Here is a 15,267-nt window from a genome sequence, read left to right as displayed (position 1 = left end):
AAACAGTGTTTCAAACGAATGTAAAAAAGATTTCCTTTTTTTCGAATGATGTATAATTAGGTCATAATTGTTTAAATACTTTCGAAAGGCATGTAGTATGAGCATACAGACGGTTTGCTCGGTTTACGGTCGGACGGTTTACAGTCGACTTACACGACATCGATTGGCTCGAAATCCTCGTCGGTTCAACAGGTAGCCTATAACAAGTAGATATAGATCATTGGTACGGAACGGGTGTTCTGATGATGACGACCGCCTACTACAAAAACTCTGCATAGTTCTCGTTAAAGATATTTTAGTCGGTTTATGACTGTGGTCGAAAGAGCGATATTTACCTATATTTTCAATTGCCAATGGCAATCCACTGTGACGTCACAATTACATATTCGTGACGTCATGGCTAAAAAAATGAAGAAAAATGTTTTGTATATGGGCAATGTTTTAAACATGTTTGTTCTAAATTAAAACCTAAATGCGGATAACAACCAATATTTATCTCTTGGATATTTTATTCATAGCGATTGAAAACTATGGTGGTGCAGCTCTGCAGCAAATCAAATGAATGAGATATAGTTTTAATTCACTGCAAGTAGGCCTACGCACCAAATCACATTTCACAGTGCCAAGCATGCGAAATGTTACGTTAATTTAACTACCCATTAATCATTTTCACCAGAGGAGGGAGACTCAAATCCTGGAGCTGTTCAGCGTAAAAAGAAAAAGGAATTTTGGTGTCCAGATCAATGCAGAATATGTGAGTTGAAGCTTTTACGGTCGATCGCGCAGTGTTTGTCGTCTTGGCTTTGTATAATATGGTCCTATGTACGTTTCTCTTTGTCGTATTCAGTTATGATGGTAGACTGATTACGGTGTTATGGCGGATCATGTGATGAATTACCATACAATAGAACAGGGAGTTACGAGTTATATGTGAAAATGAGTACATCTAAGTGTAAAGTTTCATGCGTCGTTTGACTATTATAATTCTACCCAGTGCGATAGAAGTGTACAATTCACGCTTACAACGTACTTCTGATAATCCCTATACACTGGTTTTCAACTTTCTTGACCTCGCTGATCGGTAAAACTTCAAAACCAATCTCGCGAACTAGTGAGGCTTTAAAAACTAAAATTCACCAAAAATTTAATTTCGACTACTAGAATATAATGTTGGAAACTCCATTTATTGATGCCTTTTAGATACTAGATATGTATACTTGGCTTTATTGGAGATATTGCAAGGTGAGGTCTTGTTAAATATCATTAACTTCATTATAATTGTTCGGTGCCATTTGAAAGAAACGTGAATTTGCTATTTGCTATAGGCTCTATTATACTGCCAAGACATGCCTAATTGAAGCTTGTGAAAAAATCTCGATTTTCATATATAACTTGCCCGAAACGAGTTCTAGGCTACTTGTTGATAATTTCGTATAACATTTGTACCATTGTGACGAACGTCTAAAGTAGACCATGAACTCTATATCGCCACGCCATGCAAAATAATAGGTTCTACCATTCTAAATAAGTTGGAAAATTTGATGTTTATTTCTCTAGTCAATGAACAAGCAAGAATTGAGATATGACATTCTAACATATCTGGCGGACCGGCGGGAAACTTGTCACAAACCTGCGGCTGAGAACCTCTACCCTATATCGTCTCGAGCGACTTATGATCCTGAATCTAGCCATACTTGATTGCTTGTGCAGTAGCAGGTTTGGGTCGCTATGCTCAGTACCAGCAGAAGTAATAAAATACCGCTAGTCTCGAAGATTTTTTACGATACAACGGTATTGAATCAAATGAGCAATGTCACCCGATCCCTTTTCTCGTTTTATTCCACAAATAACGGTCTCCCAATGATTTTTCCATCGCGTACTGACCATAGTAGTATATAGTGTTATAGTATCCCCAATGGACATCAACATATGCCGTTGCATCACAGAACGCAGCGCAACTTTCTCAGAAGTTTCAAAAAAGCCGTTCATGTTTCGCAACTGACTATTATATATAGTAGTGAAATGAAGTAAAATGTCACTTGCTTTAACGAAAACAGTGCAAAACTACGTCCATCAGTTTCTAAGGTTCTGTGTTTCCTCGAGATGCAACAAAATGTGATGGAATTCCCGAATGTATCAAATTCCAAACAGAAGAATGCGGGGAGAAATGTCACACCCAACCAGCTTTCTGTGGTCTGCTTGGATTTGATCGGGGATTGCCCAAGTAAGCGTAATATAATGGAGTATCTTTATTGCTTTGTAAAGGAAATTTTTGCAGTAACCCTACAATCGAATCACCTATGTCGCTAATATCTATTAGGGATGGTGTGAACCTCTGAAAGGTTCAGGTTCGTGTGAACGCAAACCTTTTTAAAAGGTTCTGTGTGAACGCGAACGTGAACCTCATGACGTCACGTGACGTCATATTGCTAATTACAGCCCTATCTTTTAATGAAGTGATAGCCTATATTAATGTACTTGTACACGATACCTAGCGATGACTCGGGCCACATAATGCCACAATGCTGAAGTACATATTTGCGTTTTAAATATCGCTAAATGTATCAACTGAGGCAATCAAATGATATGATAATCCCATAAAATCAATATCTTCCGACGCTTTGCCGACAATTTCGACGAGGACTTGCCAGGGAATATAAGCTTACGTCTTAAAAGTCTAGGCCAGACCAGACAATGCATTCGGCGTCTGATTATTGCTACATTGATATTGAGCAGAGTGTAAAACAGGTTTCTATACTTGCTACTGATATTACCCCACAAGTTATACAGCTGTACCCAACACCTCAATCGCACGGATTTGGTTTTAATGATACAGTAAACCCGCTATATTTGTTACATCAGAAAACGATGTCAATCTCATTTATTGGTTGGATATGCACCATTCGCTGACTACATGTAGTGTATTTCGCTCGTGATGTTGCGTGATTGCGGGTCAGTACCACAGAAGAGAGTCACTAAATATTCACAACCGGAAAGCTGGATATTTCCAGCAAACTTTTGTAACAAAGCAAGTAAAATTTTTGAGATTGTCAAGGTGCATGGTCGTTTAGTGTTGATATTTTTAAGCTGCCAGCGCCGTGCATAGAGTGGTCCGCAGTTGAAATGCAATAAATTCGAACCAAAGATGTAATAATGAAGTGAAAATTGTAATATATGAAAAAGGTTCACAGTGCAGAACCTACCAAGGTTCTGTTGTGAACGTGAACCTCCAAATTTCCGAGGTTCACACACAGAACGCGAACGTGAACCTCACGTTCACACCATCCCTAATATCTATACAACTATTATAACAGCGGTTCTTAATCAACGTCTTTGTGGCACGAGTCACTAAATGGGGGTGGGCAAACTACGGCCCCGGGGCCGAATGCGCCCCGCAATACTGTTGTGTTGGGCCCGCGAAAAATAAACGTTGTAAAATGCTTATGAAAATTCAAATTACTGTGGGTACTTGATTCAACTTTGTCTTATTATATTTCGACATGACAATGATGAGTTATATTCTTACCATAGTATTTTTTAATTTTATTGATGTCGCAATAGCCGGTCCTCGCTGGTTGCGACCCATGCACTTTGAAAGGTTTCAATTGCCAAACATGACAGAGAGTGAAACGTAAATGACCTAATTCGAACCACGAGTGTGATTTTAGATTGGCAACACGAGCAGGTATATATCACCTTTAGTGCTGTACTTGGAAAGCCGATTAGCTAGTGTGTTAGAAAGATTCATTTTCTGTATGTGTGATATTTGAAGAGCTTCATGGCGGTACAGAACTTCAATATACAATGGAATAAGTATATTCATATTAAAATGAAAATATTCGAGATCATTTCAATATGAATATATACTATTTAATTGTATGTGTAACAGTGTTGGGATCAAGTCACTACCTTCGAGTCACGAGTCATCTCGAGTCATTGCACATTTTGACTCGAGTCAAGTCAAGTCAATCGATTTTCAAAGGTGACTCGAGTCAAGTCAAGTCACTCGTTTTTTGGAGGTGACTCGAGTCAAGTCGAGTCAAGTCAAGTCAAGTCACGAGTCAAGTCACGATTCGAGTCAAATTGAATTTTCGAAGTATATGTGATGACCCAACTGTGTGACTGTGTGCTAACTGTGTGAAGGATAGATTAATTGGCCATTTATCTTGAATCAAATGACGATTATAAAGTTAAATATTCATTCAAAAAGGTGTTTTATCGCTCACGCACACGTAGAACTGATAATAAAATACGTGAGTAAGGTGAGCTACATGCTACAGTCTGATTTTATCAGTCACTATAAAGCAGGGGTGGGCAAACTTTTTAGCTCGCGGGCCGCATTCAACATTTGAATCCATTCGCGGGCCGCACAATATAAAATTGGGATACTAAGCCCAAATCCAATATTGTTATATGATTATATAGTGACCAACGACATTGGAATAATATATATGCATTTGTATATTCAAAACAAACCGAACATTGATTAGATGATAACGTATACGCGTTAGAAACATTGACGAAAATTTATAAGCTGGTTGTCCTCATGGTCAAAATTACACATGAAGGTCGGTTGTCCCGATTATGTATGGATGTAAAATTGAGTCTGTGAGCAGCGATCTGTTCAGAGATATGCTATGCTGATTGTACTTTTAGTTCAACGCCAGTACACACAATGCTGACAGCATCATGACCATCATGTTACTTTTAAATGCGCTACTACAATATATAAATATTATAAATATAAATACTTGTCCAAACACAAAGAACGAATCTATGTAACACACTCACGAATCGGTTTTACTTTGAGATCTTGTTTTGTCTTAACGCGCAAAGCGCGAAAAATTTCTATAATTCATGATTGAATCGGTCAATATGATCGGGAATTGCATATATATTGCTATCATTTTTTATCCTCTCTCTTCTCACGTTATCAGATTTACCGGTAGAGCTGTGTGAGGTGTGTTGGAAAAGGTAGGACCGCTAAATAATAAATAAAAATTATCGGGCGTACCCGTTGGTATAATGACCTCGTTACATGATGCTATTTCGTGATCTCGTATCTGCTATGTCAAAAGATATTGAAATCGCCTAAACGTACTAAACTAAAAGACGTACACGATTTCAAACTTGTATTTCTTTACAGGCAAATAAGGTTCCCTCGAGATGGCATTTGTCTTCTGAGGCTCAAATCTCCAGGATAGGAACATTCGGCGCCAGCCATTTCGATGCCTTTGGACAATTAAACAATATATGCAGGCCTATACACCTCGAAGTTTTTGGTCAGAACAAGGGCAGTCCTTTTCGGCCAAGGTCTTCTCGCTGCGATCGTTCTGGCACACTTCTAGGAGTCGCATATTACATTGTTACATGGCCTATAACTTCATATGTCTAGGTGCGTCGTGGTGCAGTGATGGCTGACGCCGCAGTGCACATCTCTATAAATCATGCGTATTTTTTGTTGGGGGAATGGTACCAAACAATCAAGTTCGACAACATTAAATCGCGCCTATCGCGATTTTTTTTTGAAAATGTTGCATAAATTTCTAAAAAACTACTTTATGATTTATGTTAATTCACAAAATAATTTTAGCTCCCCAATTGGATGGTTTGGGGTGCGGTAGTTACGGTACTGGTAACAATATTATTTATCATTATCATGTTGAAATATATTGAGAAAAAGTTTAATGAAGCCCCCACAGTAATTCGATTTTTGTACGCATTTTCTCAGTTTTTTTACAACGTTTCTTGAGGCCTTCGCGGGCCGCACAAAATGGTGTTGCGGGCCGTAGTTTGCCCACCCCTGCTATAAAGGATCGAATACGAAGCCTCGAGAAGTTGAACAAATTGATATGGTACAATAGGCACTACCGACCTACACCTCTGTGAGAATATAAAGGCATAAACTATATTCGTTCGATTTAAATCATACAAGAGTGTTGGTAAAAGTGAGCACTGCGCAATGTAAGCACTAAGCTGCCTAAGAAACAGAGATACGATGCGATTAGATAAATCTACTGCTACTGCGACAATGTAGGTGTGATGGTTTCGTAAGCGGTCAATTTATTTGTGATGTAACAATGGATGATCAGTGAAACTTATAATGATTGAAGACTGGTTGCTCTCGCAAGTGACACCGGCGTATCGCTGACAACCAAAACATACATAATATAGGGTGATTTAATCGACACCGTTTACTTAATGACTTGAAATTGACTCGTGAATTTTGCTCCGAGTCACGAGTCAATCCGCATTTCTGAGGCGTCGAGTCAAGTCAAGTCAAGTCATTTTTGCAAAGTGACTCGAGTCAAGTCAAGTCATACGAAAAAGGTGACTCGAGTCTGACTCGAGTCAAGTCATGACTCGAGTCATCCCAACACTGATGTGTAATAATCTAAGAATCGGGACACCCGACTATCACCCCCAATTTTGACAATGAGGACGGCCAACTTATAAATTCAGGTCAATGTTTTTGTCGCGTGTACGTTATCATCAAATCAATGTTGGGTTTGTTTTAAATATACAAACACATATGTATTATTTCCATGTTGTCGGTCACTATATAATAGGGTTACTATAGGGATGGTGTGAACGTGAGGTTCACGTTCGCGTTCTGTGTGTGAACCTCGGAAATTTGGAGGTTCACGTTCACAACAGAACCTTGGTAGGTTCTGCACTGTGAACCTTTTTCATATATTACAATTTTCACTTCATTATTACATCTTTGGTTCGAATTTATTGCATTTCAACTGCGGACCACTCTATGCACGGCGCTGGCAGCTTAAAAATATCAACATTAAACGACCATGCACCTTGACAATCTCAAAAATTTTACTTGCTTTGTTACAAAAGTTTGCTGGAAATATCCAGCTTTCCGGTTGTGAATATTTAGTGACTCTCTGCTGTGGTACTGACCCGCAATCACGCAACATCACGAGCGAAATACACTACATGTAGTCAGCGAATGGTGCATATCCAACCAATAAATGAGATTGACATCGTTTTCTGATGTAACAAATATAGCGGGTTTACTGTATCATTAAAACCAAATCCGTGCGATTGAGGTGTTGGGTACAGCTGTATAACTTGTGGGGTAATATCAGTAGCAAGTATAGAAACCTGTTTTACACTCTGCTCAATATCAATGTAGCAATAATCAGACGCCGAATGCATTGTCTGGTCTGGCCTAGACTTTTAAGACGTAAGCTTATATTCCCTGGCAAGTCCTCGTCGAAATTGTCGTCAAAGCGTCGGAAGATATTGATTTTATGGGATTATCATATCATTTGATTGCCTCAGTTGATACATTTAGCGATATTTAAAACGCAAATATGTACTTCAGCATTGTGGCATTATGTGGCCCGAGTCATCGCTAGGTATCGTGTACAAGTACATTAATATAGGCTATCACTTCATTAAAAGATAGGGCTGTAATTAGCAATATGACGTCACGTGACGTCATGAGGTTCACGTTCGCGTTCACACAGAACCTTTTAAAAAGGTTTGCGTTCACACGAACCTGAACCTTTCAGAGGTTCACACCATCCCTAGGTTACTATATTTAGGAATCGGGAACGGAGGACACTTTTACCAAATCAGTAAAGTTAGTTGATCAAGACCGAAATTTTGCTACTATTGCTGGAAAATTTGTGGTATTTAGTAAAAAAAAAGTCGACGTTTTCAATCTACCCCCGAATGACCCGCTCGAACGTCTGTATCAGCTATTCAGCGTCATTTATGCTGATTTTCATCCGTATCTTGACGATATTGATGACATTGTCGAGATTGGCGACATCGGCGACGTTGACAAAATAGATATTATATTGGTCAAAGGTGGCCTACTTCTTTTTGATTGCGATCGAATGATAATAATTATTACTCTTCGTGATTGAACAACTGGCCGCACCTAGAAACGTCACAATACAACTCATTCTCGGACTTGTACCACAAACTAATTCATATTTCCAATTGATAAAAAACAGGAGCGAGAGTTTCATAAACATTTGTGTGTCCAACCAATATGAAAGTGGAAATAATGGGCCACAATTTTCTTAATATTTTATCAAATGAATCATTGAGGTGATTGAATCATGACATTGTTTACCAGTGTTCCATAGTCAGCTGTGCATATGTCGGTCAGTATATCATGTCATGATTTGATGAAGGTCGTAGCAATAAAGCGATTCACACAAATATTGAACCATAACACGAAGGGATGTGTTTCCCATGTTGAAATATGTCATACTAAAAATCTTCCAACATTTTTATAATAGTTCATTTAACGAAAACAATCCCGCCACCTTAACATGTGACATTAAACGCTGCGAATTATTATTTGAACCAATATGATATTTTACTTTCGAAATTAAATCAGTAATAAATATTCAGCCTTGGTGGTACATGCAGTCATGTGAATATAGACAGTAGACACTAACGTGTGCGTTGGTACCGTGGGACGATGCTTACGTGCTTGCAGAACGCACATTCACAACTATGACATCTGGTGCTATTATTATCGACCCGTTTGACCGGAAGTGAAGTCGCTATCGACATATCGTAGCTACTCGCAGATATGCCTACTAGAAATTAGGAAGCGAGCTTCATATATTGGTAAAGATATTACAGTTAACGCAGGGTCTTTAAATCGAAACTGTAACGCAATATGATAAAATCCTTTCCCGTACACAGTTGCAGCAAGGATGGAAGAAATGTCACTGTTAGCCCGAGCGAGATTTGCGATGGACGAAAATTTTGTGACGCTGATGAAGATGAGGAGGGATGCGAGAACCGCAGGCAAGTGACATAGTAGATAAGTATTCATTCGAACTATAGTTAAACATTAATCATTACTAATCGTCAGTTATATTTTTATCCGATCCAGGATCGCACCATGTAAAATGTGATACACAAGACACAATGTTAGCCTTTATTTGGAGGTCCTCTTAGAGCTTAGATGCTCTTTTCTATTTTTTATTTATTTATCGGGTCTTTTCTTGGGCTCTTTGTCGCCCTTAGAACAGTGGCAGGGGCACGGGGAGCCCAAACAATCACACTAATAGGCCTATACCGTTTCATTCATTCCGGAAAAGAGTCTATCCATTTAAGAATATCGAAAAAACGAGGTATCCTATACATAATTGCCGCACCCTAACCCCGCCAAATTGATGGCGGCATATAATTATTTTTCAAATACATAATAAATGACATGTTTCTTCAACTGAAATGTTTGCTTGGCGCTTCGCGCGGTTTTCTAACCCGACGAGTCTTGACTTCCTTATTTTCCCAAAAATTGAGATTATTTGTTGGACGAAGTTGAACTAAAAGATCAACTAAAAACCAATCCCATTGAGCAATATAGTTTGTACAATACCGGGGAACTGGTTGAGGGAAGACGCTGAAACGGTCTCACTTTAAGCTTGCTGGGCTCCGAATCGCATAACACCATGTAACAGAATTTTGCAAAAGTTGTGTTGGCTAAAAATGTTTATGTGTTGTGTTTTAATATTCCATCCAAACTAATAACCAAAATACCAAAATTTTTCCTGGTGGTCCGAAATTTTGAAGAAATTTCAATTTCTCTAATTTTTTATTATACTCATAATTGCTCCATTTAATCACAGTAATTATTTATTGGACGTACGAGAACAGTAATGAAAAGGATATTATGAACATTCAACATATATAGCTTACTCATGCATCAAGTAACAACACAAACACTTTAAAAATCGTTACAAGTGGTTTTGTTTGTGCGACTATCGTCTGTGAAATGAGAAATATTCTCTTACCATGGACCACAAAAAACAACATGTAAGAAAATTCTGTGTTTTGATATTTCAAACCAATCACTAAAATACAAACATTTCTGGCGAATTGGCCCTAGTCTTTGCGAAATAACACATATTCTGATTTCTCGTTTTACTAAAATTGCTCTGTAATAATACGTATAATTCCCTATTGGACGTACAAACACACAAACAAAAAGAAGGAATACGCACAAATGTTAGCTACCATAGAATATAAAAGGATGGAAACACTTCAACAAATTTCCGAAGTGGTTTTGATTGCATGATTAGGGTCAATAAACAGAGAAATCTGCTGCTATTACGGACTGCAAATAATCCGCTATCATGATGTAACTCTACCTACCATCCTAAGTATCTGCTTTCGGAATCATACCTATATCGCTGAAAAACGTCACTATTTTTTTAATCTATATGAAAGATGTTGAAGTCGTCATCGGAGTCATTTTCTTTATCTTCAAGCCCTGTCGAATCTTCTGGGGCTTTTTGCCTGATAGTCATTTTTAGATGTTCTGATTCTTGGAATGTACCCATACGGAAATATCAGTCATCAATATGGTTTCTAATTTCCTTTCAGATTCTTTAATAGCATACACTGTAAAAATTATTCTTGTAAAATTGCTTGTAACGAGCTTGTAAAGGCTCGATGCAAGCTCGATGCAGCTTGTAACTGCAAAATGCAAGCACATAACAAGCTGTCATAGGACGGTGCTTGTAAATTGTGCTTGTAAATTGTTTTTATTTTGTGCAAGAATAATTAACAAACGCAGCAGTCCGAACTCCCACAAGACTCGTGACAGACACGATGCCATGCCAGACACGATAACACACCCCGGACATGCCCAGACACGATGTCCGAGTGTCAACACAGTCCGCATACATCCCCCGACATGCCCCAGACATGTCCAAGATATGATGTGCGTTCGACAACGCAGTTCGAACCCACTCCAGACATGCCTCGGAAATGATGTCCGAGTGTCAACGCAGTTCGAACGCACCCCAGACATGTCCCAGACATCCTGTTCGAGTGTCAACACAGTTCGAACACACACCTCTGACATGATGTTTGATTGGCAACGAAGTCCGAACCTTTCTCCAGACATGCTTCAGACATGATGTCTGAGCGTCAATAAAGGCCCGACACAACCCAGACATGCCCTAGACATGTCCCAGACATGATGTTCAAGTGTCATAACGCAGCACGAACACATCCCCAACATGATGTTCGATAGCCAACACGGTCTGAACCTATTCATGCATCAGCTATGATGTCTGAGTGTCAACGAAGTTCGAACACCTCTTCCCTCGACATGCGCTGACATGTCCCGGACATGATGTTCGAGTGTCAACCGCGGTCCGAATACACCCTGACATGATGCGTGATTGACGACGTGTTCCGAACTTATCTGCAGAAATGCCTCAGACATGATGTCTGAGTGTCAATACAGGCCGACCACACCCCAGACATGCCCTAAATATGTTCCAGGCATGATGCTCAAGTGTCATCACGCAGTCCAAACACATCCCTAACATGAAGTTCGATAGACAACGCAGTCCGAACTTACTCCAGTCATGGCTCGGACATGATTTCCGAGTGTTAACACAGTTCGAACACACCCCTGAGAAGCCCCTAGATACGATGTGTGAGTTGAAACGCTGTTCAAACACACCCAGACATCATATCTAGCGATAGGAAAATGCACAAGACACAAAATACATTGCGATTACAATTTTGTTATTTTTCATTATCATCTTTATGCTCATTATATTTCAATTTGAACTCCCGCATCCTGTTTGTACAAATATATCACTGAGCGTTTCGGTTGAGCGGTTTAGCAAAAAGGCGCGAGAACAAGACGAGGAAGGATTTGGGTTTCGATTTGAAAGAATCGCAATTAATGATTTTTATCTGATTCAAGAACAATGGATATCGATTTTAGCTCAACTTTAAGATGAATATATGTAGAAATGAACTTGAAATGTCTCATGACTTTACATTCCAATGTGTTATTTGGATCAAATGCCTACTTTTTTTTGATTTGGACTTGGATTAGAATCTCGAATTCGGAACAGGATTTGGATTTTACAATATTATAGCTGATCATCTCGGCGGGAATGGCGAACCAACCAGTTTTTCGGCGGTGCATGTTTCTTTCGTGTTGGTAAATAATTGATCAATCTTTGTGATTTGATGTATTTCAGGTTATTGGAATAGTCTTGGTTTCTATAACTAACGTTCAAGCACAGTCGAAGTTGAAGCTGGCCTATGGTGACCGTTCAAAAGTGTTTAGAGTAAACTCTGTATCAGCAGTGAAAACTGCTGTATTACACAAATTCCCTGACAATGCCAACATTGAGAACTATGACAAAGATTTTGGTTGGGCTGAATTTGATTGTGAAGTTGAACTACGCAGCAGTGGCGATATGTTGGAATTTAGTGAACAGAAAAATTAAGGTAATTTAGTGTTGTGGTTATACGCGCTATAAGATTACTGATATTTTTGTCTTGCAGAGACTTCGAAAATGACAGATTTGCTTGGTGCTGGTGTTCGTAATTGAAATTGCACCAGTAATGTGGATGTATCATTTTGAAGCGCAGACGAATGGTAAGGTTTTTTTGCCACCGACTGTATGACGGTGTATATAGTAGGGATGGTGTGAACGTGAGGTTCACGTTCGCGTTCTGTGTGTGAACCTCGGAAATTTGGAGGTTCACGTTCACAACAGAACCTTGGTAGGTTCTGCACTGTGAACCTTTTTCATATATTACAATTTTCACTTCATTATTACATCTTTGGTTCGAATTTATTGCATTTCAACTGCGGACCACTCTATGCACGGCGCTGGCAGCTTAAAATTATCAACACTAAACGACCATGCACCTTGACAATCTCAAAAATTTTACTTGCTTTGTTACAAAAGTTTGCTGGAAATATCCAGCTTTCCGGTTGTGAATATTTAGTGACTCTCTGCTGTGGTAAAGACCCGCAATCACGCAACATCACGAGCGAAATACACTACATGTAGTCAGCGAATGGTGCATATCCAACCAATAAATGAGATTGACATCGTTTTCTGATGTAACAAATATAGCGGGTTTACTGTATCATTAAAACCAAATCCGTGCGATTGAGGTGTTGGGTACAGCTTTATAACTTGTGGGGTAATATCAGTAGCAAGTATAGAAACCTGTTTTACACTCTGCTCAATATCAATGTAGCAATAATCAGACGCCGAATGCATTGTCTGGTCTGGCCTAGACTTTTAAGACGTAAGCTTATATTCCCTGGCAAGTCCTCGTCGAAATTGTCGGCAAAGCGTCGGAAGATATTGATTTTATGGGATTATCATATCATTTGATTGCCTCAGTTGATACATTTAGCGATATTTAAAACGCAAATATGTACTTCAGCATTGTGGCATTATGTGGCCCGAGTCATCGCTAGGTATCGTGTACAAGTACATTAATATAGGCTATCACTTCATTAAAAGATAGGGCTGTAATTAGCAATATGACGTCACGTGACGTCATGAGGTTCACGTTCGCGTTCACACAGAACCTTTTAAAAAGGTTTGCGTTCACACGAACCTGAACCTTTCAGAGGTTCACACCATCCCTAGTATATAGCAGTGTTTCCAAATATATTCTTACATAATGTGTACGTGACATTCACAAATTCAAATTATAAACAACGCCATAGCTTTCAGTGTGATTACCAGTGAACTCGGTAGGCCTACTTGGTGAATTCGGACCCGCGAACTCGGCACTTGTTGAACTCGGCCCTTGGGAAATTTTGTAATAAATTGTATTAACAACTATTAATATGAATTATTAAACTACTAACATTATCATCGAGTGATTTGTCAATGTTGTACGTCAGGGCATGCGTAGATCACGCAGTCACGGCATGATTAGATCACAGATTGCGTAAAGTTTGTGGGGCAGAATTCACCAAGTGCCGAGTTCACTGGCAACCGTCAGTGTTCATATTCTTGATTATAGTATAAGTATAGCTTTCTAATTCCAGCGTTAAAATGTAGGCGTGTTGCGCAACGTTATATTACCGCCGAATACTTTGAGAAGGGAGAAGTCAATCAATATTTAGGTTTTTCGGAATGAGTGCGACAGTTACATTCGATTATTATATAACATTTTAAATTTATCTCCCCCGCCCAGTAGCCTTGTTTGTAGCTTGCGCTTCCTTTGTGATCCAGAATTTTGTCTCATAAGTGACATTGTAATTGCAGGAGATAAGTGCAGTGGTCTGCGAAATTTAGAACGACGCGTTGATGCTTCATCAATCATGATTGATCTGGAGCCCTCTACATCTGCAAGTAACTTCTGGTCTTCTTGCTAACGAAGTATGAAATTACTATTTTTGTGGCACATCGGTCGGGAACCACTGATTCATATCATCAATATAAAATTTCAGGTCGAAGAATCTTCGAACAATGACGAAAGCGGGGCTGACATAAGTCATTCGTATTATCGGAATCAAGTTCATCTAGCCCAGCCAAGAAAACGCTGATGAAAGCAATGAAAGCCACTGTCAAAAGGCGTCGGTTTGACAGAAGCCTGCAACATGCAAATCGGGCAAGAAGCGATATCATAGGTTAGATTTCTGCTTGACGATAACTGATAAGGTTTCAGCTATTGGAGGGAATGAAGCTTATTAACAATGGTCTAGATCACGGGTTCTCAGCCCTTTCTTGGCCGTGGCCCATTTTCCAGTTTGAAAATGTGCTGTGGCCCACCTGTTATCTAGAGTCATAATCCTGATCAATGCGTGGTAATCGACAGCGCCGATATGCCTATTCCTCTAAAATATGCGCATTTTTCTATCTCTGATGATATAGACTTCCCGGGACATGAAATCGCGCCAGGCCCAACAAAAATTCTCAAGTTGAGTAAATATCCTCCAACAAACGACCAACGAAATAATCTTGGGCTCATTCGAGCTCCCCAAAATGGGGGTTTGGGTGTGGTAGTTACGGCCCTGGTAAATCATAGGCTAAAACTTCTCAGTATATTATTTTCGTCCGCTGCTCCATTTGCGTCTCGAAACACAATGATCAGATCCCAGCATCCGCTGTGTGATTGGGACTTTTGTTCCACTATTGTGGGGAATAATATGATCATTCTGGGCAAGCATCGAACAATTCATTGGTGAACGGGGTACTACAGAGAAGTGGAGAAAGATTATCAATATACAAGCTGTACAATGTAAATTGTATGTCTTGTACCAAAACAACTGAAGTTGCGATGTCAGAATATTTAATCCAATCATACCATCAATTCATAAGAATTTGTGTACTTTCAGATTCTGCAGTATATTGGAAGGTCGGTGTATACCTGCAACGAATCCTATGGCAAATTCTTGGTTATAAACCAGGTTCGTACCAAGTACATATCGACACAGCAATACTATAAAGTTTACTTTACTGCGCTGATAATAGGCTTACAGCT

General features: G+C 39.2%; 1 protein-coding gene and 1 long non-coding RNA gene across 2 annotated transcripts in view; both read left to right on the top strand.

Annotated features, from left to right (window-relative positions):
• LOC145459406 (uncharacterized) overlaps window positions 1-15,267 on the top strand; it is a 261,295-nt gene that overhangs the window by 177,161 nt on the left and 68,867 nt on the right. The gene's annotated exons all lie outside the window — the stretch shown is intronic.
• LOC145458660 (uncharacterized) overlaps window positions 1-15,267 on the top strand; it is a 64,660-nt gene that overhangs the window by 41,183 nt on the left and 8,210 nt on the right. The window contains exons 10-12 of the mRNA XM_080337095.1: window positions 677-754; window positions 2,104-2,224; window positions 8,689-8,793. Of these exons, the coding sequence (XP_080193221.1) occupies window positions 677-754; window positions 2,104-2,224; window positions 8,689-8,793 (304 nt within the window). The remainder of the gene's footprint in view (window positions 1-676; window positions 755-2,103; window positions 2,225-8,688; window positions 8,794-15,267) is intronic.

This window comes from Botryllus schlosseri, chromosome 16, assembly GCF_051294905.1.
Source record: "Botryllus schlosseri isolate E-star chromosome 16, Bs_hap1, whole genome shotgun sequence".
Taxonomy (NCBI): domain Eukaryota; kingdom Metazoa; phylum Chordata; class Ascidiacea; order Stolidobranchia; family Styelidae; genus Botryllus; species Botryllus schlosseri.
This window is presented reverse-complemented; position numbering and strand designations above follow the sequence as displayed.